General features: G+C 40.7%; 1 protein-coding gene across 1 annotated transcript; it reads left to right on the top strand.

Moving 5' to 3' along the window:
• Positions 1-310: 310 nt before the first annotated feature.
• On the top strand, positions 311-23,258 carry LOC109892924 (cytosolic arginine sensor for mTORC1 subunit 2). The gene is made up of 9 exons (XM_020485808.2): positions 311-729; positions 4,203-4,273; positions 6,504-6,697; positions 10,313-10,445; positions 14,861-14,984; positions 19,510-19,620; positions 21,331-21,413; positions 21,679-21,773; positions 21,866-23,258. The coding sequence occupies exons 1-9, from the start codon at positions 617-619 to the stop codon at positions 21,929-21,931; spliced, it is 990 nt and encodes a 329-aa protein (XP_020341397.1). The 5' UTR covers positions 311-616; the 3' UTR covers positions 21,932-23,258.
• The last annotated feature ends 669 nt before the right edge of the window (positions 23,259-23,927 follow it).

Genomic DNA, 23,927 nt, shown 5'->3' with positions numbered 1-23,927 from the left:
AAAAGGCCGTATTAACATGGCCAGCACCATTTAGTGCTTTCATCATTTTAACGTCGTCACCTGTGTGGGACTTCCAACTTCGTTGGCTGAGCCCTCCTGGTGACCCTGTTGGAGTCATGTGGAACCGGGTCATTAGGAGGGATCAGTCAATCGTGAAGAAGAACATTTACTACGTCAACATGGAGATTGCCTCCAGTGGTGTTGCCCATGCTGTCTGAGACTCTATTATACAGATACAAAGATGAGTCCTCTTTCTACCTCTATGCTCCTCCCCTTCTTTTGATTGGCAAGTTGTTTGTTTCACTGTTACCAGCTGCTGGACGATTCCAATCCCTGTCGGAGAGAAAACACGCGGACCGACAGTCCTTCTCAATTTTCTTCCTCCCTGTTTACTTCATTGTGCTTTCTTTTATTTCACCCTGCTTCTGTCTTTTGCTCTCTTTTACTCTTTTCCTAAGTGGATAACTTTTTCTTCTCCCTCCTTTGTTTTCTGCTCAGTTCACGGGTTTTATACGCTCTAGTTATATAGCATAGGTATATTTATTTATTTAGATTAGAAAGGATATAATTTTTATTTTATTTTTTTAGATGTTCGTCAAATGAGAAGACGCAAAAGATGGAGTTGCATATTTTAGAACACAGTTTGAAAGTAGCGAGTATAGCAAAAGAGGGCATTCAGATTTGCACTCATGGATTAATCAAACTCGCCTTCTTGCCCTCTAAAACAAGGTAAGTAGCTATATAGATATGAACATTTACGTAAAAATTTTACGTATTGAAAACTACGTGTGGGACTGGATTATGTAGCCGATCGGTGCAGCAAAACGGTGCAATTTTAGTTGTTTTCAGTACAGTTATCCTTTTAGCTTTCAATGAAAATGCCTGCTCTGTTGTTTTTGCATGTGTCAATGAGTGTTCTCAGTAGCATATTCTTTAAATTCAGTAGGCTATTTAGTTTCGTATGAACATTTTCAGCTTTTGTAGTCCGACGTGAAGGGGTGTGTGTACGTGCTTAGTTTTGAACTCTGCGGTGTTGTTTTTCGTGTGTGTGTGTGTGTGTGTAGCTGTAAAATTATCCGAGGGAGGTGGTTGCTTTGAAATCCAAATTGAACCGGCTGCGTGAGGCATTCGTATATAGGCCTACAGCCGGCATTTAAGTAGTCCGGGAAGGAGCCTAATACATAATTTGCGATGTTGCAATCATGATATGTTAGCACCTCAAGCCATTATATCGGCTGCCGAAGAAGTGATTGCGCTTGACCGGTGGTTGTGTTCTTGACTGGAGGCTTTCTGTTTTTAATTATTTGAATAGGCGATTAAGGGATCACAATAACAATGTTAAGATCCTTATATTAATTTAACCTGGCATGATGAGGACAGGGCAGGTTATAGCCAGGATATTTTCTCCGATGGTTATACGATTATTGGAATGCCACTGAGAATATTTGCAATAGGCGTTTTGCATTCCAACAAAGATCTTTGCGTTATGACTGCACCAGGACGGACACACGTTGAAGGCAAGTATTTTTGTTGTTGTTGTGAGGATCCATACATTAAGGGCACATGAGGTTGGAAAGGCCATTGGCTAGCCTATGTTGACCAAACTGTCCTCGGGGCAACTTCCTCTCCACCTTTCAGTGACCTTTTTTTGTGTTCCCCGCTGACCCCTAAAAAATACTTGAAAAACAGGTAGATGTCCAGAGAATGTAATATACATTTTCATCATGGAGTGTTTTTATTTAGAAGATTACTGTCCTCATATTGGCTTTGTTGCAGCTTTAAATTCATGGAATTAATACCATTTGTGAGTCACTAATATATTTATTTATAAAGTACTTTTAGATTTGACAGTACTTTTTGTAATAGCTTCAAATTTCGAGTCAAGTAAGGGTGTGTTAATTGTTCAGGGGTGTTTAACAGCCTGAAACAAACTCCCCCTAGAAGAAGCTCCATGTGAAGTGCCTTGCATTCATATAGAATGTGAGTGATGCTGACAAAATGTGGAGCCACACAAACACAAGGGGGTGGCTTGCAAGCTACTTACCACCTAGAATGTTGTTGATGGTCACAGATGCCTAAAAAAAGGTAGAGGCATGGATCAGAAAACCAGTCAGAATCTGGCGAGTCCAACATTTGCCTCATGCAGCGTGACACATCTCCTTCGCATAGAATTGATCCGGCTGTTGATTGGGGCCTGTGGAATGTTGTCCCACTAATCTTTAATGGCTGTGCGAAGTTGAGGCTGGTTGCCTATACCATAACCCCACTGCCACAATGGGGCACTCTGTTCACAACGTTGACATCAACAAACTGCTTTCCTGCACCATGCCATACTGTGGTTTTGAGGCCAGTTGGACATACTGCCAAATTCTCTAAAACGACATTGGATGTGGCTAATGTTAGAGATATGAACTTTCAATTCTCTGGCAAAAGCTCTGGTGGACATTCCTGCAGTCAGCATGCCAATTGCACGCTCCTTCAACATGAGACACCTGTGGCATTGTGTTGTGTGGACGCCTTCACCCTATCTAACATATTTTTCAAGTTGTTCATGAGCAATGCAAGAAACAAAGTACTTCTTACTACTACAATACTTTAATGAGGACATAGCCATGTTGCACAATACCTCAGATTCATCTAGCCTTTTTCAAGATAAGAAAAGTACAAATTAGAGATCAAATGAAACACGTGTGTTCTGACAGCAGTTTCCAAATACATATGCACCACGATTAATGAGGTAGACCTAAACTTCAAAACATCACTCTAACGTAGGGCTCTTCAACCCTGTTCTTGGAGAGCTGCCCTCCTGTAGGTTTTTGCTCCAACCCCAGTTGTAATAATCCTGATATGCCGGATTAGGGTTGGAGTGAAACTACAGGATGGTAGCTCTCAGGAACGGAGTTTGAGAGCCATTCTCTAAAGGCTATCACTAGATTAGCATCCTTTCATCAATTTAAAACCTTAAATTAACACATCCAATAGTGGAAAAGAGCCACGTCGTACTGAAGGTGAATGTAATCTTGAGTCTCCTCTTTTGTAATGGTGGTGAGACACCATTTCTCTATGCATAAGTATTAGAAAAGCTCTCCATCATGCCAACCCAAGGACACTCGAGATAAGATGACATGACAACAGGAGATGTTTGGGACAAGTAGGCCACTTCAGCATTTAGGCGATGATGCACATCATCATTCAAGAAATGACGCATGGCACCAGACTCGCTGTTTTCCACAATTGACAAGTATCAATGGTGCCCCTCGATTTAAGAGAGGTTTGGGTTGAATTGAACAATCATAGCTCATCAACCAGTGTCTCCTCTCTCCCAGAATTGTGAGCTGGTTCAGGTTTTATGATCAGCATAAATGTCTGCAGCAGCTGCTGGCAGTCCCAACTCGAGATGCATGTAATTGGGTATGTTTGCATAGACAGATGCAGGGAGCAAAAATATAAAATAAAAAAAACATCTCTCTGGTTTTGCAATTCCTCTGGCAACAAGGTTTACACAACTGCATGGAGCTCGTATCACTCATAACTGAGGAATGAAATGTAAGAAATAGCTGGATTTATTTCGAGCTGAGAAACACCACGGCATATTTCTGTGTTGTGTCTGACCTGATGGCCCTCAAATATAGCCCATATGTAATTAAATATGGTGAAAAAGAAGATATTCTGTCTTGTGATCACACAAATTGTCTGCATTGAGTGTATGGATGTGTTGCTTTCTTTCAAGATGGAACTTTGGGGGCCATGTGGGGGTCACAGAGATTGTTTGGAGGCTGATTACCTTAGATTCAGACTGAGTATTTCTGTCTGACCAGGGCAAGCTGTTTTTTTCTCAGCTTCCTTGGAGGTTGTACGGAAGTTTAATTGCTAATTGGTCATCATCAATGTTGGCTGAGTTGACTGAATGGTTAGTATACTCCTAGGCGATAGGCATATGATATAATATTAATCTTATTTTTCTTCTCATGGAACCACAATACTTTAAGCTAACAAAATGATTTTGCTCCTCTGCATTGTTCAATGAGGTAATTTCTGGGAAAAGTTTAAAGCTTCCTTATTGCCTACAAACAATTAACAACTCCTTCCCATTTTTTATAATTTATCTTAGATTATGAATATGTTCTGTTGAAAATAACTGGTGATTTACAAGTAGCATAATGAACCACGTTATTCACTGTAAAACATCCTCTTGTTTCCAGATGCAAATTTTTCAGTTTGACGGAAACTCCGGAGGACTATACTCTTATCGTCGACGAGGAAGGCTTCAAAGGTGGGTTTTGTAGGCTCTACCTCTGGATCTTTAAGGTTACTGTGGAAACCATGATCAGAACACAGGAAAAAAATTGTAGCCTTGTGATTTTCTCAAATGACTCGTATCTTGACTGGCTGCTGATGTTTGATCACATATTGCGCCATCAGTTCTCCCCCCTTTGCCATTATGGGTTAACAGAGGCCAAGCTGTCACTGACTTGGCTTTGTGGTTGAGTGAGTTGAATCCATGTCATTAGACTGGTTTCCAGGGTGACCCTTGTTGGTCACCATGGATACTAGAAGCTCTGCGTGGCGAAACAGGTGCAGGTATTCTACTGTAGATTGGCTGGAAGTTTCTATTGTGCTTACCTGTATGTGAGCAATTAATTGGAATGGAATTGCGCTGAGACTCAGATTTTTCACTTAAAATCTATGCCAAACAAACATTGATTTAAAAGTGAATAGAGTTGTATGGTTTACTACACAAGGACTACCTCTAATGACATGGATTCAACTCACTCAACCACATTGTGTATTTGTTATATTTTCAGTATACGTTTACAGGAACTGTGCAGATGATAACAGAATTTTGGTTATCTCCCTCAGTTTGACCAATGTTTTCACACCTTGACTTTGAAAAACATATATTTTGGTTATTGAATTACAGTAAGTGAATATACACCTGGTAACAGAATTGCGGCAACGTAATTTCATGATGGGTCCCTAATTTGTACATCACAACAATTATGAGTATGAGTTTCTTTCTCTTCATTATTTTAATGAGATCCACCACCAAACAAGACCAAATTTGGTTGGTGTGGATTGGACCAAATCTGAACCAATCATAGACGTTTCTGTTTCAGAAGTTTGGACAACAGAATACAGCACAGCACAGTAGAGTAAGGTTCAGTACATTACAGTAGAGTTCAGTACAGTACATTACTGTTATCAACTCTAGTGTGCTCTGTTTGGGCCAAATGGGGTGAGGGGGGGCATTATAATTATTCTACACTATATAAATGTTGATATTAGTTGTCAGGGGTGTTTATGTTAACATTATTATGTTTTAATGTATTTCTAATACCTTTTCAAGACAATCTCTGGAACTTTAGTGACTAAGTATTTTTTTAACCTCCCGCTTTGGGCTGATTGTGTCAATGTGTTGTACATAATCTATGAGCAGAATTACTGTGTTACCTCAATTGGCCACAATATCCCTAGTTTGAAATGGGACTCTTTTTTTTCTGGGAGCTGTACAAGTTCCTCCCACGTGGGCAGGCCCATAGCAATTCAAGTTTACACCATATGTGTTACTGCTAGCAAGATGCACTTGATGTACCCACAGCAGAGCAGAGAATCAAATGAAATTGTATTTGTCACATGTGCCAAATGCAACAGGTGTAGACCTTACTGTGAAATGCTTATTTACAAGCCCTTAACCAACAGTACAGTTCAAGAAATAGTTAAGAAAATATTTACTAAATAAACTAAAGTTTTTTAAAAAATGAATCAAAAAATAACACAAGAAGATGACATAACAATAACTAGGCTATTTGCAGGTAGTACTGGTACCGAGTCAATGTGCGCGGTACAGGTTAGTCAGGGTCATTTGTAAAGTGACTATGCATAGATAATAAACTGAGTAGCAGCAGTGTAAAAAACAGAGCGAGCACCCACAGCAGAGAGAGCAATAACATGGTGCACAAATCAGATTTTCGGGGAACACCTTTGGCTCGTGAGCGCTACTTTCAGAACTACTGGCAAAAAAAATTATACAAAAGTACTGGAGAATCTCTTAAGACTTTTTTTCCTTTTCCACTTGTTTCGCAATAAATTAATTTGACAAATCTTAGCTTTTTTTTGCTTTGCTCTGAATTATTATTCCAATGACACTCATAAATGCAGTTGATTTATTAACAAGGTTTCTTTCAAGGTTTTTCTCCACACATGATTGATTTTATGATGGAATAAGTAAGCATGGTCAGTCATGTGTGATATCTTATTGTTCTTAGCAATGGACTCAGGTCTTTTTCCAAATCAGACCCCTCTCATATTAATAGCACCCAGGCTTGACAATGCCTTCTCCAGCTCATCAGTGGAGGAGAAATTCAAACAATAATCCGTAAAATAAGGGGCATTTAGAGTCCGGCGACACTGTTAGCGGCCTCGTTTATCACCAAGGGGGCCACTGACAGACACGCATACATCTGGGGCCACACCTTTAACAGCATTTTCTTGTCTGATTTCAGAACTGCCTGAGTCGGAGCACCTTAGTGTCGCCGAAGCCACGTGGTTGGCTCTCAATGTGGTGTCGGGGGGTGGGAGCACCACCAACTCTCAGCCAATTGGAGTCACCAAAATAGCCAAGTCTGTCATCGCCCCCTTGGCAGACCACAACATCTCTGTGTTTATGCTGTCTACCTATCAGACGGACTTCATCCTGGTGAGTGCAGTTCCACTACAGACCTCTCTTAGCCTAATTTATACCCTACCTCAGGGGCAACTTTGATGGGGTCACCGAATGTAAGTGGCTGCAGTGGGTCTGCATTCCCATAACCATACAAACACATGCAGTCAACTGATTTGTGCAATCAATCCATTTGTACAGTTAAACTAAATGTTGGGGGCCCCACCACCTTGCTGGCAAAACATTTTTACTAGCCCCTGAGTGAACATTTTTTTGTTTGAAAGTACATTTCCTGCTATTCTACAAAGTTTTCCATTGGGCACAGAGGATTTATTTTCAGAATTACAGCTAATTTCCTGAAATTCTATCCATTTTGCCATGGGTAGAGACTTTAGCAAGTTTTAAAGCTAATTTCCTGCTATTTTACACATTTGGACATGACTTATGCCATGTTAATATGACACCTGAGTGCGAGTGACTAACACAATCAATAGGGGCTCCCTGGAGGTCAGGGCCTCTGGTCATGTGCCCTGTGTCGGCCATGATAGCTGGCTAGACTAACTTACCAATAAATAAAAAATGTTAGCTGACATGGCTAATTGAGTTGGCTGACAAAACAAGAGGAACTGCTGACGCACGACCAAATTTCGAAATGGTGCACCTGGTGTATTCTACTATTCTAACTCTCATCAGTAAGTTGAGAGACAACTGAGTCTGTCTGTCAGCCCCCCCCCCCCCCCCCCCCCCGAAGCAGCATTTTTGGAAATTGATCCGTGCCCTTCGTAGTCGACAACGTGAAACTGACAAATGGGCGCACAAAATGGTGATACTGCGTACTAAAACTATGCATATGTGGACAGCTCCGCAGTTGCAGACTTGATGCAAGTACACAGGATTGCCATGTTGCGTTCTTGCACCTACTGTGTAAATTATGCTTTAGAACTGCTGTTTTATGCCTTCCTCAACTCTGCAAGGAACACATGCAAGATATCAGCCAGCAAATTACAAAAACATGGTTATTGGCATTTGTCATGAGCATGTTGGAGCATCATTCTCCTCTCATTTATTGATCCTCAGTCCCATTCAGTTTGAGGACATACGGTGAGCTCAATGTATTGGGGCAGTGACTCATTTTTTGTTGTTTGGGCTCTGTACTCCAGCAACTTTTGGATTTGAAATTATACAATAACTGAGGTTAAAGTGTAGACTGTCGGCTTTTGACGGTCTTTTCATCGGTATCGGGTGAACTGTTTAGAAATTACAGCACTTTCTACATGGTCCCCCTATTTTAGTGGGCCAAAAATATTGGGACAAATTCACTTAAGTTTGGTATTCCTAGTACGCAATGATTACATCAAGCTTGTGACTCTACAATCTTGTTGGATGCATTTGCGGTTTGTTTTGGTTGTTTCAGATAATTTTTTGCCCCATAGAAATGAATGGTAAATAATGTATTGTGCACATTTGAAGTTACTTTTATTGTGAATAAGAATATAATGATTACAGATAATCCTGAATAAATTGTGAATAATGATGAGTGAGAAAGACGCACAAATAATATACCCCACCAAAAAATGCTACCTCTCTTGTTATTGTAATGGTGATAGGTTAGCATGTCTTGGAGTCATGATATTTGTGCGTTTTCTCACTCATCAACTTTCTCACTCATCATTATTCACTCATCATTCAGGACTATCATTGTGTGCTAAGAATATGGGACCAAATACTAAACTTTAATACCGTGAATTTGGCCCAGTAAAATGTGGGGGACTATGTACAAAAAGTGTTCACCTGATATGAATGGAATTCAAGCTGACAATCGTTACTTTAACCTCATTGTATAATTTCAAATCCAATGCTGGAGTACAGAACCAAAATAACTCGCTGTATTTGTCAGTTTAGCTGCTTATTCCTGCAAGTATTACTGAACATGGTAATTTGCATTACCTGTTATGTTACCAGTGGTCCAGTGGAGAGGATTGAAGGTAGCCTGCTGTTATACATAGATAATGGAAAATGGCCTACAAAACATGCCATTTTAGTGTAGTATTCCCCCACTTGTACTTTGTGGCCTGTAACTGTTTTTCCATTTAGCTCGATATGAAAAGACAATAGCAGCTTATCTACAGTACCTCCCTGGGCAGCACTTTTGATTTGACGAGCTGCTTAATTACACCAGTCCTTCCTCATGCCAGGCCTTTTTGGCCATAGGGAGTCTTTTTATTACGTGCTAAGAGGGGGAGAGAAGAAAACACAAGGTCTGCTGAATAACTGTAGCCTTTGTAAGGAAATAAAAAATAGTTGATAATCTGGCAGTAGATATTTAAAGAGGATCAGTCTCGGCTCAGGCTCTTGCTGGAATTCCCGGTAACATTCATGGCCACTGTTTTCCCTCCGCCAGCTGCTCCCAGCCACGGCCTAATCACTGGCTCTAAAGAAAAGGAAGAAACAACCTGCGTCTCTCAATCGTTTCTCTCCATTTCTCTCGCTTGCGCTCTCTGCATCAATCTGTCTACTTGTCTTGATGTCTTACTCACTCTCTCTGTTTCTATCTTGCATGCTTTCTTTCTCAGTCTCTGTGTATCTCTCTCCCACTGTGTCTGATTTTATTTGAGGCTCTGAGGAAGACCTCTTTTTTTTATTAAAAGAAAAAAAACATTTTGAATGAGTATTTGAGTATTGAACGGTAGGACCCAACCCGAATGCAGTCATTTAGAGCAGGATTCCACGCCCCCCCACCACCACCACCACCACTACACTGCTGATTCAAATAACCAACTCATCATCATGCTATGATTATTTTAATTATTTAACATAGAATTGCATGAAATGCATTAATAAAAGGCCACATATTTCCAGACCGTGGGCTACTAAAAATGTTCCCCGTGTGGCGACTTCTGCAGGTGCCTCTTACTGCTCTATTCCACTACTCAAATGCGATGATATGCACGCCATGCTTTATTATAAAGGTGTTTTAAAAATTTTTTAATGTTAAAACATTTTTAATCCCATTCTGGTACCTCAGAACACCCCAGGCCTCCCCCTCTTGCGCTCATTTTTTGTTCTTGTTCCGGTGCCTCCCGATTTACAAATGAAGCACTGTAAGCCGCTCTGGATAACAGCGTCTGCTAAATGAAAAATGTAAATGGAACTGACACAGTAACTTTGCATTAGGCCCATATAATGGACAGCTATTTGGGGCATTTCATTTCACTTTGAAATTAGATTTTGATGCAGAAGACCGTCTCCACCCTTTTAAAGCATTGCATTCCTTTGGGAGGTTGGTGGCCCAAACCTTTTGCTAGTCAGACATGCAGTGCCTACCTAAAATGCTTTATTAATGTTTGCTGTAGCCACGGGCCCCTTTTTTCTTTTAGTTACACTTGAGGTGTTAAGCTAAGCAATATGCAGTTCTTTTGAAATTTCAGTGAATTGTTTGTTATTGGGACTCCATGGTTTCTTTTCCCTGATGAGTGCGGTTTCAACTTGGTCTTTTGAAGTGAAAATGTGAGTTACTTTCTGATGTAATTGAATCAACCGTTCAAATGTTATTCTGAGTTTTTATAAAACTCTTAACCTTTAGATTTGCCGGTTGTAACAAGTGTTGTGTTTTGGTTGAAGCCTACTTGTTGATGGTGTTGTGTTTGTCAGGTTCGAGAGCGGGACCTGCCCATGGTCATGCACACCCTGTCTTCTGAGTTCACCCTGATGAGGGTGGTCAACGGAGAGACCGTAGCCGCCAACAGCCTAGGAGTCACCAATGGCTTTGTCAAGCCTAAACTTGGTAGGCACAATATACAAGACTTACATTTTAGCCCTTTTTCACATTATCGTGTGACACAAACTGTACTGTGCTTGCTCAGATGTTTACTTTTGACATTGTCCTTTACAGTACAGTTCCAGCAACTATGGGACGAAGTAACCATGGTCAGCACAGTACGGCTTGGCTCAGTAGTCTGAGGATTTAGCCCAGTGTTTAGCCAAAAGTCTCCAACTTTTCTGTTTCCGGCGGACCTGCTTTGACTTTCAGCCAAAACAAGGCCCTGGGTACTTTTCAGCTTGCATTTACATAATGCCTGTGAACTTTAAACACCTTCTCACAAAGCAACAGTCTTTCTGCTCGCCACAAGTCTTTACCCAGCGAACCAAAATTGGTTCTGTGAAAGTTCCCAGAACATTTGTTAGGTTTTGTCAAAAACTGTCCCGTTGGGTAGGTTACTTTCTAAATGTAATCTGTAAACGTTTACTACTTACCTGTCCAAAATTGTAATCCGTAGCATAACATTTGGATTACCCAAACTAAGTAACATAATTGAATTACTTTCCGTTACTTTTGGATTACTTTCCCCTTAAGAGGCATTAGCTGACAATAATGTATATTACCAATTGAATCAATTCATTTATTGCAGGTTAAATCAATGTTAGTTTACATAGCTGACCATAAATGTAGGCTTCTTCTAACCATCACTTTCTAGTACAAATAATAATACAAGGCTGTAATATTTACATTAAAAACCAAGTCTGTCAGATTCCCAGTCATGCCAATGATCTTCAAGAATAGGACTCGGAAATATAGAGTAGCCAAATTGTTTTACCTGAGCATAACCCAAAAATGAAGGACTTATTAGCTTTCTCTGTTTATCTTGTTGTCATGGAGGACAGATTGGACTCATTGCTTTGAGTTGAAAAATAAATGCTTCTCTATGGAATGGCATGCTTTGAGTACAAGGCCAACCGAAAAATGCTATTTGCATGTGAAAAAATGTATTATAATGAACAAAAATATGTAAACGCAACATGTAAAGTGTTGGTCCAATGTTTCATGAGCTGACATAAAATATCCCTACGCACAAAAGGCTTTCTCTCAAATATTGTGCATAAATCTGTTTACATCCCTGTTAGTGAGCATTTCTCCGTTGCCAAGATTATCCATCCACCTGACAGGTGTGGCATATCAAGAAGCTGATTAAACAACACAATCATTACACAGGTGCACCTTGTGCCGGGGACAATAAAAGGCCACTCTAAAATGTGCAGTTTTGTCACAAAACACTACCACTACCATGTCTCAAGTTTTGAGGGAGCTTGCAATTGGCATAAACAACATGTTAGAACTATTGCATTCCATGCCTCTGAAGGCCATATTAAGCATAAGTGCGATTTCATGTTATTTTTTTCAGGAGGGGAGGCTACATGCAGCTATTTACATGTTGTACACAAAATAATTGATCAACATGTTCATACAAACTCGCCGATAGTTTTTTTTTTGTTGCCGCAATGCAAAACTCAAGTGAGGAGTTGCATGTAGCTAGCTAGCTAGGCAGCATATCAAACAAATGCAAGACACAGACACACAGTCTAATGTTTTTTTCATCATCATTGAAAACATTGGCTTACAACAGGCAGAGAAGGTTGTAGCCTTAATGGCCTGGAATGTTTGTTCAAATCGTCACTAGGTTTTTGTTTCAGCTGTCCAGAAATAGACTACAGCGTCATGGTTCAGAAGCAATTATCTATACACCAGATGACTGACAGAGGGCGCTGTTTTGACGACACTGAACCTCCATCTTGGCACTGTTTAAAAATAATTATTTAACAAACTAAGCACTGAACACAGGTAGGAGTCTAGACTAGTTTACCATCACATACTAAAATATCCACACAAGCCAGCCAGCCGTAGATTATGAAATATTATGAAGTTATTATTTAAGAGCATTGAAAATACAATTATTTAGCTAGCTAACTAGTAGATGGCCTACATTTTCCTGATGTCAATCATGTCTTTAGGAGGCTTGCTTACCATTTGTGATTTTAGTCCTAATTTGGACTCATCTTCCAAGAGTCGTTAATGAGTGGGTGTGTTACAGAACTAAATAGGCATATGCTAAAAAAACTTTTGAAAGTAGTTTGCTTTCCTCGTGGGGGTGCCCTTTTTTCTCCTTTTTAGCACTTGTCCCCTGAAAGGTCTGTGCACGGCCCTGCCAAGGTTGTCTCAATGAGAGTTGGGATATGCAAAAAACACATTTCCATTTCACACCTCACACTCATACAGGTTACCCATTTGTACATGCAGTGAAACAAGACAAATATATATATATATATATATAAGAACCCCTTATTTGACCTTTTTGTATGTTCTAAAAATATTTGTACATTATTACACTGAACAAAAAATACAAACATCATGCAACAATTTCAAAGATTCTACTGAGTTACAGTTCGTATAAGAGAATCAGTCAATTTAAATAAATCCATTGATTATGGCCTGTGGAATGTTGTCCCACTTACCTTCAATGGCTGTGTGAAGTTGCTGGATATTGGTGGGAACTGAAACTTTTATACTCCTCGATCCAGAGGATCCCGAACATGCTCAATGGGTGACATGTCTGGTGAGTATGCAAGCTGGGACATTTTCAGCTTTCAGGAATTGTGTACAGTTATTTGAGACATGGGGGCGTGCATTATCATGCTGAAACATGAAGTTATGGCGCTGGATGAATGGCACGACAATGGGCCTCAGGATCTCGTCACGGTATCGCTGTGCATTCAAATTTCTGTTGATAAAATGCATTTGTTTCTTGTCTAGCTTATGCCTGCCCATACCCCTTCCTCCACCATGAGGCACTCTTTTCACAACATCGACATCAGCAAACCGCCCACCCACACAACACCATCTGCACTGTACAGTTGAAATCGGGATTCATCAGTGAAGAACACACTTCTACTACGTGCCAGTGGCCGTCGAAGTTGAGCATTTGCCCACTAAAGTTTGTTACGACGCCGAACTGCAGTCATGTCAAGACCCTGGTGAAGACAACGAGCACGCAGATGAGCTTCCGTGAGGCGGTTTCTGACCGTTTGTGCAGAAATTCTTCGGTTGCGCAAACCCAGTTTCATCAGCTGTCGAGGTGGCTGGTCTGGGATGTTCCCGCAGGTGAAGAAGCCTGATGTGTAGGTCCTTGGCTGGCATGGTTACACATGGTCTGCCGTTGTGAGGCCGGTTGCACGTACTGCCAAATTCTCTAAAACTACATTGGATGTGGCTTATGGTAGAGAAATTAACATGTATTTCTCTGGCAAAAGCTCTGGTGGACATCCCTGCAGTCAGTATTCCAATTGCAGGCTCCCTCAACTTGAGACATCTCTGGCATTTTACTAGCCTTTTGTCCCCAGCACAAGGTGCACCAGTGTCATGATCATGCTGTTTAATCAACTTCTTGATATGCCACATCTGTCAGGTGGATGGATTATCTTGGCAAAGGAGAAAATGCTGACTAACAGGGATGTAAACAGAATTGTGCAAAACATTTGAGAGAAGTAAGATTTTTGTGCGTATGGAACATTTCTCGGATTTAAAAAAAAATTAGGCTCATGAAACATTGGTCCCACACTTTAACTTAATGTTTGTTCTGTGTACATTACCCGAAAACCTAATGAGAAAGTTTGGGGAATGTTATGTGGTGGTGGTTCGATGGTGTGCACAACATTTTGGTGATCGTTAGAACATTCCAAGGATATTTCATTTTTTATTTTATTCTGAAGGGGAAAAAACGTTTTTTGAATGTTATTAAAATGTTTTTCTGATGATAGATTAAACCCAATATCACTAGAGCTTACATTAACCACTGGTGACTGGTGTGGGGGTAAGTTGCAGTGGAAAAGCACCACTAGACTCTGATACAGTAATGCCTACTTGGTTTCAGGTTATGCTTTGAGATTTCTCTGATACAAAGTGAATTGTATTTCATCCCCTGAATAAGAATATTGCTGAGACTCCCTGGTATGATTTTGCTCTTATGATGCAGCCTGTCAAACTGAATGTAGCATGGCTGTTATAATGCGTTCTCATCTTGACATGTTTCAAGGCTGACTGACATGTTTGTTAAGAGTAAGTCAATCCAGCACCTGCTGTCAAGGTTCTGCCTCAGAACAGAGGCCCTGAGAACACAGTCCGATATGGCAGGCAGAACATCTGTTGCTTATCCATCAAGTCAACCTCTTGCCGGTTGAGGGATTTTGTTGCCTAGATTTGTCTCCTTAGGTGACATTTGATGGGTAGTAGGGATCAGCCATTTTTGTAAAAGTGTTGGAAATGTCCTCTTTCAAAACTGAGGGAGACATAAAATAGTTGAATGCATATATGTTCACAACTCCCAGTATCATATTAATAAAAGCACATGTTTTCTCACTCGCTCACAGTGCCCCGTCCCATCATCCACCCTCTGTCCAGCCCCAGTAACATGTTCTGTGTGACCAGCCTGGACCCGGACACATTGCCTTCGGTGGCCACCCTGCTCATGGACGTCATGTTCTACTCAGGCGGGTAAGGACCCTCTCCTCCTGTTTCACATATGGCTGTCACCAGAGGCCATCTGCCGTCTCTTTTTAAGAGACTATCACACACACACACAGCCACACAGCCACAGGAGCACTTAGCTACTCAAGTTCAGACCATTTTTTTAACATAGGAAATCTAAAACCTAGGAAGATGGTTAGACTTGAGCAGGGGCTGTCGTAGGATGGTTATGCTGCTGTTAGTAGGCAAGATGAACTAATTTTCATGATTTCACTAAAATCAAAACACCATAGCATGTTTTTGGGCTTATTCAGAAGTTTTTACCTGATTTAAGTAGAATCCTGTTGAATGATACTGTTGCTGCTTCCTGTTGTCATGGATTTTTAAAATTAATAGCCAAGTGTCCTCAAAACCGGTTTTAAATGTTCAAAATCATAATCAATATGCTGAAATAAGGTGTGATATGTTGAAGACCAAGACACGTGTCTCACTTGTTTTGCTAAATTAGTACCTTAACTGCTCACGCAGCAATATTTTCCAAGCGATTGATTAGTTTGTTCTACTGTAATCAATAGTGTGCGCAAATTAATCACTCACATCCATATTGTATGGAAATCAATTTAACTGGGAAAATAACCGCAGCGACATGTAGTGCTTGCACTCTTCTAACAGACAAACCTCAAAGAACTTGGGTATACTACATATTCCAGTCGATAGATGAGAACCATATATGAAAGCCATTTGTCAACTTCTCTTTCGTTTGTAGGAGGAACACCCAAATCCCCTCACCACCGTCCTCTGTTAAATGACTGCTGCTACTGACGGGCGCATTTGACGAAAATACTAGTACTAAACCAAAGATATTAATCTGTTTTTAATAATCGATTTTGTGAAATTGTGATGACTATAAACTTTCATAGTATCATCACCAATCGTTGGGGGAAAGGATGTGTGTTTCCTGTTTATTTTTAATTTTACTTCACCTTTATTTAACCAGGTAGGCTAGTTGAGAACAAGTTCTCATTTGCAACTGCGACCTGGACATGATAAAGCATAGCAGTGTGAACAGACAACACAGAGTTACACATGGAGTAAACAATTAACAAGTCAATAACACAGTAGGGAAAAAAAGGGGAGTCTATATACATTGTGTGCAAAAGGAGGTAGGTGAATAATTACAATTTTGCAGATTAACACTGGAGTGATAAATGATCAGATGGACATGTACAGGTAGAGATTTGGTGTGCAAAAGAGCAGAAAAGTAAATAAATAAAAACAGTATGGGGATGAGGTAGGTGAAAATGGGTGGGCTGTTTACCAATAGACTATGTACAGCTGCAGCGATTGGTTAGCTGCTCAGATAGCAGATGTTTGAAGATGTCACAGGCAGCAGAGTACTGGAACGAAAGGCGGCCAAATGAGGTGTTGGCTTTAGGGATGATCAGTGAGATACACCTGCTGGAGCGCGTGCTACGGATGGGTGTTGCCATCGTGGCCAGTGAACTGAGATAAGGCGGAGCTTTACCTGGCATGGACTTGTAGATGACCTGGAGCCAGTGGGTCTGGCGACGAATATGTAGCGAGGGCCAGCCGACTAGAGCATACAAGTCGCAGTGGTGGGTGGTATAAGGTGCTTTAGTGACAAAACGGATGGCACTGTGATAGACTGCATCCAGTTTGCTGAGTAGAGTGTTGGAAGCCATTTTGTAGATGACATCGCCGAAGTCGAGGATCGGTAGGATAGTCAGTTTTACTAGGGTAAGCTTGGCGGCGTGAGTGAAGGAGGCTTTGTTGCGGAATAGAAGGCCGACTCTTGATTTGATTTTTCGATTTGAGATGTTTGATATGAGTCTGGAAGGAGAGTTTACAGTCTAGCCAGACACCTAGGTACTTATAGATGTCCACATATTCAAGGTCGGAACCATCCAGGGTGGTGATGCTGGTCAGGCGTGCGGGTGCAGGCAGCGAACGGTTGAAAAGCATGCATTTGGTTTTACTAGTGTTTAAGAGCAGTTAACAAGTGTGATGAAAAGATTAGCCTGTGTTATGTAGTAACACATTCTGTCCACCATAGTTTTATATTAACTTGTTATGGCTGGGGGCAGTATTGAGTAGCTTGGATGAATAAGGTGCCCAGAGTAAACTGTCTGCTACTCAGGCCCAGTTTCTAATATATTATTAGTGGATTTTGATAGTAAACACTGAAGTTCCTAAAACTGTTTAAATGATGTCTGTGAGTATAACAGAACTCGTATTGCAGTAAAAACCTGCCATATGAAGTATTTGGACTTAAATGACAGACATTATCGAACCAAACAAACATTTGTGGAACTGGGATTCCTGGGAGTGCATTATGATGAAGATCATCAAGGTAAGTGAATATAATGCTATTTCTGACTTCTGACTACACAAAATGACATATCTGTCAGGGTTGTTTTGGTCTCTGAGCACTGTACTCCGATTATAGCATGGTGTGCTTTTTCGGTAAAGCTTTTTTGAAATCTGACACAGCGGTTGCATTAAGGAGAAGTGTATCTATAATTCCAAGCATAATAGTTGTATCTTTTATCAATGTTTATTAGTATTTCTGTAAATTGTTTTGGAACTACTGAACGTAACGCTCCAACGTATACTGAGATTTTTTGATATAAATATGAACTTTATCGAACATGACACTCATAGGACTTCATGTATGTTATCTAATGAAGATCATCAAAGGTTAGTGATAAATTATTCTCTTTCTGCTTTTTGTGACTCCTCTCTTTGGCTGGAAAAATGGCTGTGTTTTTTGTGACCTTGGCTCTGACCTAACATAATCATTTGGTTTGCTTTCGTCGTAAAGCCTTTTTGAAATCGGACACTGTGGTGGGATTAACAAGAAGTGTATCATTAAAATGGTGTAAAATACTTGTATGTTTTGAGGAATTTTAATTATGGGATTTCTGTTTTGATTTTGGCGCCCTGCATTTTCACTGGCTGTCATATCGATCCCGTTAGTGGGATCTCAGCCCAAAGAGGTTGTATTAAGCTAATTTCCTTATCTGTCAAAATCATTTGATGTTTAGATTTAGGATGATGGTAATGAAGCACACACAGGTTTTGACAAGAATTACAGCTATTTCTTATTACTTAAATCATGGAGAGTTTTTAAATGCTCCTTAACACAATTTAACTGGGCGTGCTAGACAGGATCTTCCATAGTGGTTGTGCAGCAGCCTAAATGTACAACATCCATACTAGGATGAAACTAGCTCCATTAGGCTAATCTTTTTGAGTGTGAACTGTATTATATGGACAGAAATTGCACACATTGTTCAAACCATGATAAAGCAGGGAGAGAACATGCTATTCTGGTGCAGCACATGCGGCCTGCAAATTTTATTTCAATATTTATTTTATTTTCAATATTTGTATAATTAGAAGGCTGACGTGTGTGTGTATTCCCTACCTTTCATGATATTTCCCCTAATGTTATTAGCCTAACTCTTATTTTATTGTTGCTTCTTTCCTGCCTTGCTTTCAACAGTTAAATTATATAGGTTTTGTTGTCCTTGTCTTCATCATTCTAATGACATCCTTGAATAATATAGGACTAGAATTAGATGCAGAAGGCTTATACTTCTTCTCGCAAAGATCGAATGGTTATGGGTCTGAATAAATAACTGCAATAGCCTACCTCACCACCATCGCACGTTCGCTCTTCTTTCAAACAACCCATGAGTTCTATTGGCTGCTGTATTTAACATCCAGCTTAAAATAGATAGTCCCTTTTCAAGATTGTCTATTGGTGTTAGAAATGCAAAACAACATTTTCTTCCCAACAAGCTATTCTAGTCTAGCTTTTCTTGCATGGGACTCGGAGCTAAGGAGTGTTTTTTTTAAATATATATATATAATGGAGTTGATGGAGAGACTGTGACAGTGCTCGCACGTGCCCTGATTAATGCAACAATATTCGAGTGATGGGCTTTTAAATTATTTTATTTTTTTAATAAAAAAAAGGTATTTACAATTAAAATGAGGTGAGATGAGTACATTAGACTCTCATTTGATCTTTACATTAATGTCACAGGCTATGCTGCAGCAATGTAGGTCTACCTGTCACAAGAAAAAAGGTTACCATGATGGGTCTACATGCATTGTGAAATGCGCTCCATACTGAGATGGGTTATTTGTTCCCACCCTGAGCTTTGATGATTCATCTTGCAGTGGCTGTAGAGAAGACCGATTTAGACATCGCATGTCATTTTAAAAGTTCAATTTCATGCCGTGCTGTTCATATAAATGTATTATAATTTTCCAGTTTCTCAGTTATTTATCCCGGGAAAGGGAGGGATTTTGGGTGGTAAATCTCGGTAGCCGGGTTCCAGGCGTACAACCCTAGTCCCTATTCTTAGGATTAGACTGTAAAAAGTGGTGAAAAGTTTGACAAGCAGACCACTTGACATGATGATGATGATGATGATGTTGGAATGGGGTTTTGGACAGGACCAAATGTAGTTGAAAGATGGTTCGATTTGACATACTTGAATCACGGTACTTTCTATTACAGGATAAAGGAGCCTGGGGCATCTAGTGAGGACACTGGACACATCCGCTTCTTCTCTTTCTCTCTGATTGAGGGCTACATCTCTCTCGTCATGGACGAGCAGACGACACAGCGGTGGGTGCTCTCCTGTGGTCCTGCCATTCTTTTTTTCACCTGGTTATGGTGTCTTACCGTCAAAGGCAAAACTGCTGTCAATTTGCAGTTTAGAGTCATCTGTGGACAACTTTTATTTGCTGGGTTTGCTGCTGGGTTATTAGGAAACAAACATAGATAATCATAAAGGGTTTGCAAATAAAGAAGGTAATGTAGAGGTAACCTGAACAGCTGCATTACTAATCACATGTGGATTGAACAAAAGGATTACAGTACCACTACATTAGTAGCTACAATAAATATATATATATATACATAAGTATGTGGACATCCCTTTAAATTAGTGGATTTGGCTATTTCAGCCACACACTTTGCTGACAGGTGTATAAAATCGAGCACACAGCCATGCTATTTCCATAGACAAACATTGGCAGTAGAATGGCCTTACTGACGAGCGCCGTGACTTTCAACTTGGCACCGTCATAGGATGCCACCTTTCCAACAAATGTATGCCCTGCTAGAGCAGCCTTGGTCAACTGTACCTGCTGTTATTTTGAAGTGGAAATTTATAGGAGCAACAACGGCTCAGCCGTGAAGTGCTAGGCCACACAAGCTCACAGAACGGGACTGCGGAGTGCTGAAGCGTGTATAATTATTTTTTATTTTTTTATAATTAAAAAAATAATAATAATCTGTCCTCACTACCGAGTTTCAAACTGCCTCTGGAAGCAACGTCAGCAGAGTAACTGTTCGTCGGGAGCTTTGTGAAATGGGTTTCCGTGGCCGAGCAGTCACACACACGCCTAAGATCACCATGCGCAATGCCAAGCGTCGGCTGGAGTGGTGTAAAGCCTTCCGCCAAGCTCGCCCCCAACTCCGGAGCAATCGAAACGCATTCTTTGGAGTGAAGGCAGTCCAACGGACAAATCTGGGTTTGGCAAATGCAGCGTTCTCCCTGCCCCAATGAATAGTGGCAACTGTAAAGTTTGGCGAGGAGGAATAATGGTCTGCTGCTGTTTTTTCATGGTTCCAGTGAAGGGAAATCTAAACGCTACAGCATACAATGACATTCTAGACGATTCTATTCTACCATCTTTGTGGAAACAGTTTGGGGAAGGCCCTCTCCTGTTTCAGCATGACAATGCACCCGTGCACAAAACAAGGTCCATACAGAAAATATTTTTTGAGATCATTGTGGAAGAACTTGACTGGCCTGCACAGAGCCCTGACCTCAACCCCATTGAACACCTTAGGGATGAATTGGAACGCCGGCTGAGAGCCAGGCCTAATCGCCTAACATCAGTGCCCGACCTCAGTAATACTCTTGTGGCTGAAAGGAAGTCCCTGCAGCAATGTTCCAACATCTAGTGGAAAGCTTTCTCAATAGTGGAGGCTGTTATAGCAGCAAAGGGGGGACCAACTCGACATTAATGCCCATGTTTTTGGAATGAGATGTTCGACAAGCAGGTGTCCACATACTTTTGATCATGTGTACTTTATCATGGGCTTGTCCTACATTGACAAGGTATCCCTTATATAGGTCAGTGGTGTCTTGAAGCTATGAAGAGGAACGATAAGTGGATCAGGCTTTTAGCACTTCTGAAGTGATGTATTTTTCACCATAGCACGTATGGCAACCACTGACCTACAATCTGAATTTGACCAAATCATTATTTTTAATGTTATTGCTATAGATTGAATGAGTATGTGCATTCATTTTCTCCCTCCTAGGTTTCCCAACAATGTCCTCTTCACTAGTGCTTCAGGGGAGCTTTGGAAAATGGTTCGCATTGGAGGACAGCCTTTAGGATTTGGTAAGTAGGACCGTTGTGTTTTTTTCTCAGTTTGGTTTCCACAGGTCTAACACATGTTAGTCAGATCTCTGTGCAGAGTACACATCACCAGTAGACACTGTTTGATGCGTGTGTCATTTGGCGAAGATTCTGAAAAACCTCTAACTGTGATGCCAATCAGAATATTACTTGGCAATGTGAGGAATGCATTAAATGCCCAGATACCCCTCATTTCTGAAATATCCGATATTCATGGATGTGTTCTTTATTCTTATTGCCTTGTCAGACGAGTGTGGTATCGTGGCTCAAATATCGGAACCCCTGGCGACTGCTGACATTCCAGCTTATTACATCAGTACCTTCAAGTTTGACCATGCCCTGGTGAGTGATGGTTTGTATGGTAAATTGTAGAGGTCAGTTTAAACTGGAGCTTTTGGAATAATGATTTAACATCGCCCTCCTATGTCTCATAGGTCCCAGAAGAAAACATCCAGAGTGTGATTGGAGCTTTGAGGACCAATGAGAGCGCAGGACAGTGAAGGCGAGGTGGAAAGAGACCGTGGAACGAGCAATTTATTATGTCAAACTCTTACAAAAAAAAGTGCCAAGAGGGTAATGCAAAGCTTGAGTCGTGTAGACGGACGACTGTGTGTGCGTGCGTGCGTGTGTAGACATGCTTTGTACAACGACCAGCAATGTGTCCCTCCTATTCTGAGACGGTTCCAACTACACTCCAAACCACACCCGCCACTCCCTTGAGCATCCACTCTTACCCCAAACAACATCCACCTCTTTGGGGACCCAAAGCAAGAGTGACTGCAGTGTTTTTCTTTTCTCTCGCTCTATTTCTTTCTCCTCTTCCTTCCCCTCAGACCATTTCACCATGGCAACGTGACCTACCGAATTTGGGCCTATTTCTTCGACACCAGCCCCTGAGATACTGCAAAGCGGCCCTCACCTCCTTTTACTCTTCATGTGTCACCCACGCGGTCCATGACTGCCTATAGTGATAGGTGTTGCTTTAGTATACCAGACTTTCCTTCCTAACTTTACATTGTTTTTCGCAAGCTGCTCTTTCCATAACCATCATACTGTATTAGTTACCAGTCCTCTTATGGAAAGGAAGAGAATGTACTTTACAAACAATTATCAATTTTTCCATTATTCTTTGTATTTATTTTTCTCAGTGCCAAGAGGTTTTGAAGGCCTTGACCGATGCCTTGTCTAATGCTCAGCGTGTGTGCAATTTCAGATCAGATTTTGTCAGATGGGGAAATGAGACTGGTGAATGTTGCTCTGTTCTGGTGATGAGCGTGAAATGACATTTACTGACGAATCACAGAGCCACTGATCTATAGAACATATCATATAAATAGTCTAGTCTATATATATGCCAATTTTCATGTAGGTTCGGGAGAACTAGGTTATCGTTTTGTGTTGAGTGCCACACCATGCCTGACTCCAAACCAGTCCTTTACCACAAACTAGAATAATAACTTCAGTGCTAGTAAAGCCAGCGTGGTGAAGTGGTAGGGGCCTTGTCATTTATTCTGTTGTGAATGTGTTTTTGTGGTCGTGCAACCCTGTTGTCAGTTTAGGCAATCATCCCCCACCCCAGTCTGCACTTTAATACAGGTCCATCTTACTGACCTGCTATACTGATGTGAAAACAGGGGAAGGCTTATTTTATCCTTGAAGGATTTCTTGATAAGTAGACTTTTGTTGGTCTTAAACCATTGGTGGGTATTATATTCTCTGTCAAGCAAAAGCTTTCTTCGGTTAGCTTTGATATACAGAAACCATGTATTTATCAGTGTTAACATAAAGGGTGACATTTCTTCTGATAAAGAAAGTTATTTGTTTTCAGCTTGTAGTGTGTTTGGTTTCGCAAGCCCCTCAACTTTAATCTGTACCGTTTTTTGTTTTGTCTTCATTTCTAACATTAGTCCACCAGACCCGTAGCCTATTCAGAACCACTTTTGATTCAAACCATATCAGAAGTTGTAAGACCGTTATCTTAATTTAGACGAATAGATTCTGACAGGAACGTGCAGCTTTCAGCAATGATGTAATTTCATATTTACATCATTGGTTGAGTTAACACCCACGCTTATACCTGGTGCTAACATGGGTCCTTTATCCTGATCTTGTCTGCATACACTTTAATAGCATGTGTAGATGCATTTCTGGAAATGTGGGCACAATCAGAATGTAGACAAGATCAGCACAAAGGACCCATTTTAGCACCAGGTAAACAGGGCTTCTGATTTAATGTGATGGGCTGGAATGTAAACTTGTATGCATGGGGCATTGGGAACTGCTGTTGGGAGTCCTTGTATTGAGCTAAATGCTGTACTACTATTGGCTTATTACTCCAGAATCTTTTATTTGGCAGGGCTAGGTTTCCCCACTACAATGCACCCCGCTTATAACAATCAAAAGCGATAGATTGAAGTGGTCAAAAACTGAGATCGAATCATTCTTATTACTTACAATGTGCATTCAGAAATTATTCAAACCCCTTGACTTTTTCCA

The sequence above is a fragment of the Oncorhynchus kisutch genome, linkage group LG6, assembly GCF_002021735.2.
Source record: "Oncorhynchus kisutch isolate 150728-3 linkage group LG6, Okis_V2, whole genome shotgun sequence".
NCBI lineage: Eukaryota > Metazoa > Chordata > Actinopteri > Salmoniformes > Salmonidae > Oncorhynchus > Oncorhynchus kisutch.
Note: the sequence above shows the minus strand (reverse complement) of the source record. Positions and strands in the feature narration are given on the sequence as shown.

Bases quoted from the DNA above. Each gene is read 5' to 3' on its own strand.
- LOC109892924 (XM_020485808.2), top strand. From the start codon at position 617: ATGGAGTTGCATATTTTAGAACACAGTTTGAAAGTAGCGAGTATAGCA. The intron at 14,985-19,509 runs GTAAGGACCCTC...TTTCTATTACAG, and splicing joins GTCATGTTCTACTCAGGCGG to GATAAAGGAGCCTGGGGCAT. The intron at 21,774-21,865 runs GTGAGTGATGGT...TATGTCTCATAG, and splicing joins TCAAGTTTGACCATGCCCTG to GTCCCAGAAGAAAACATCCA.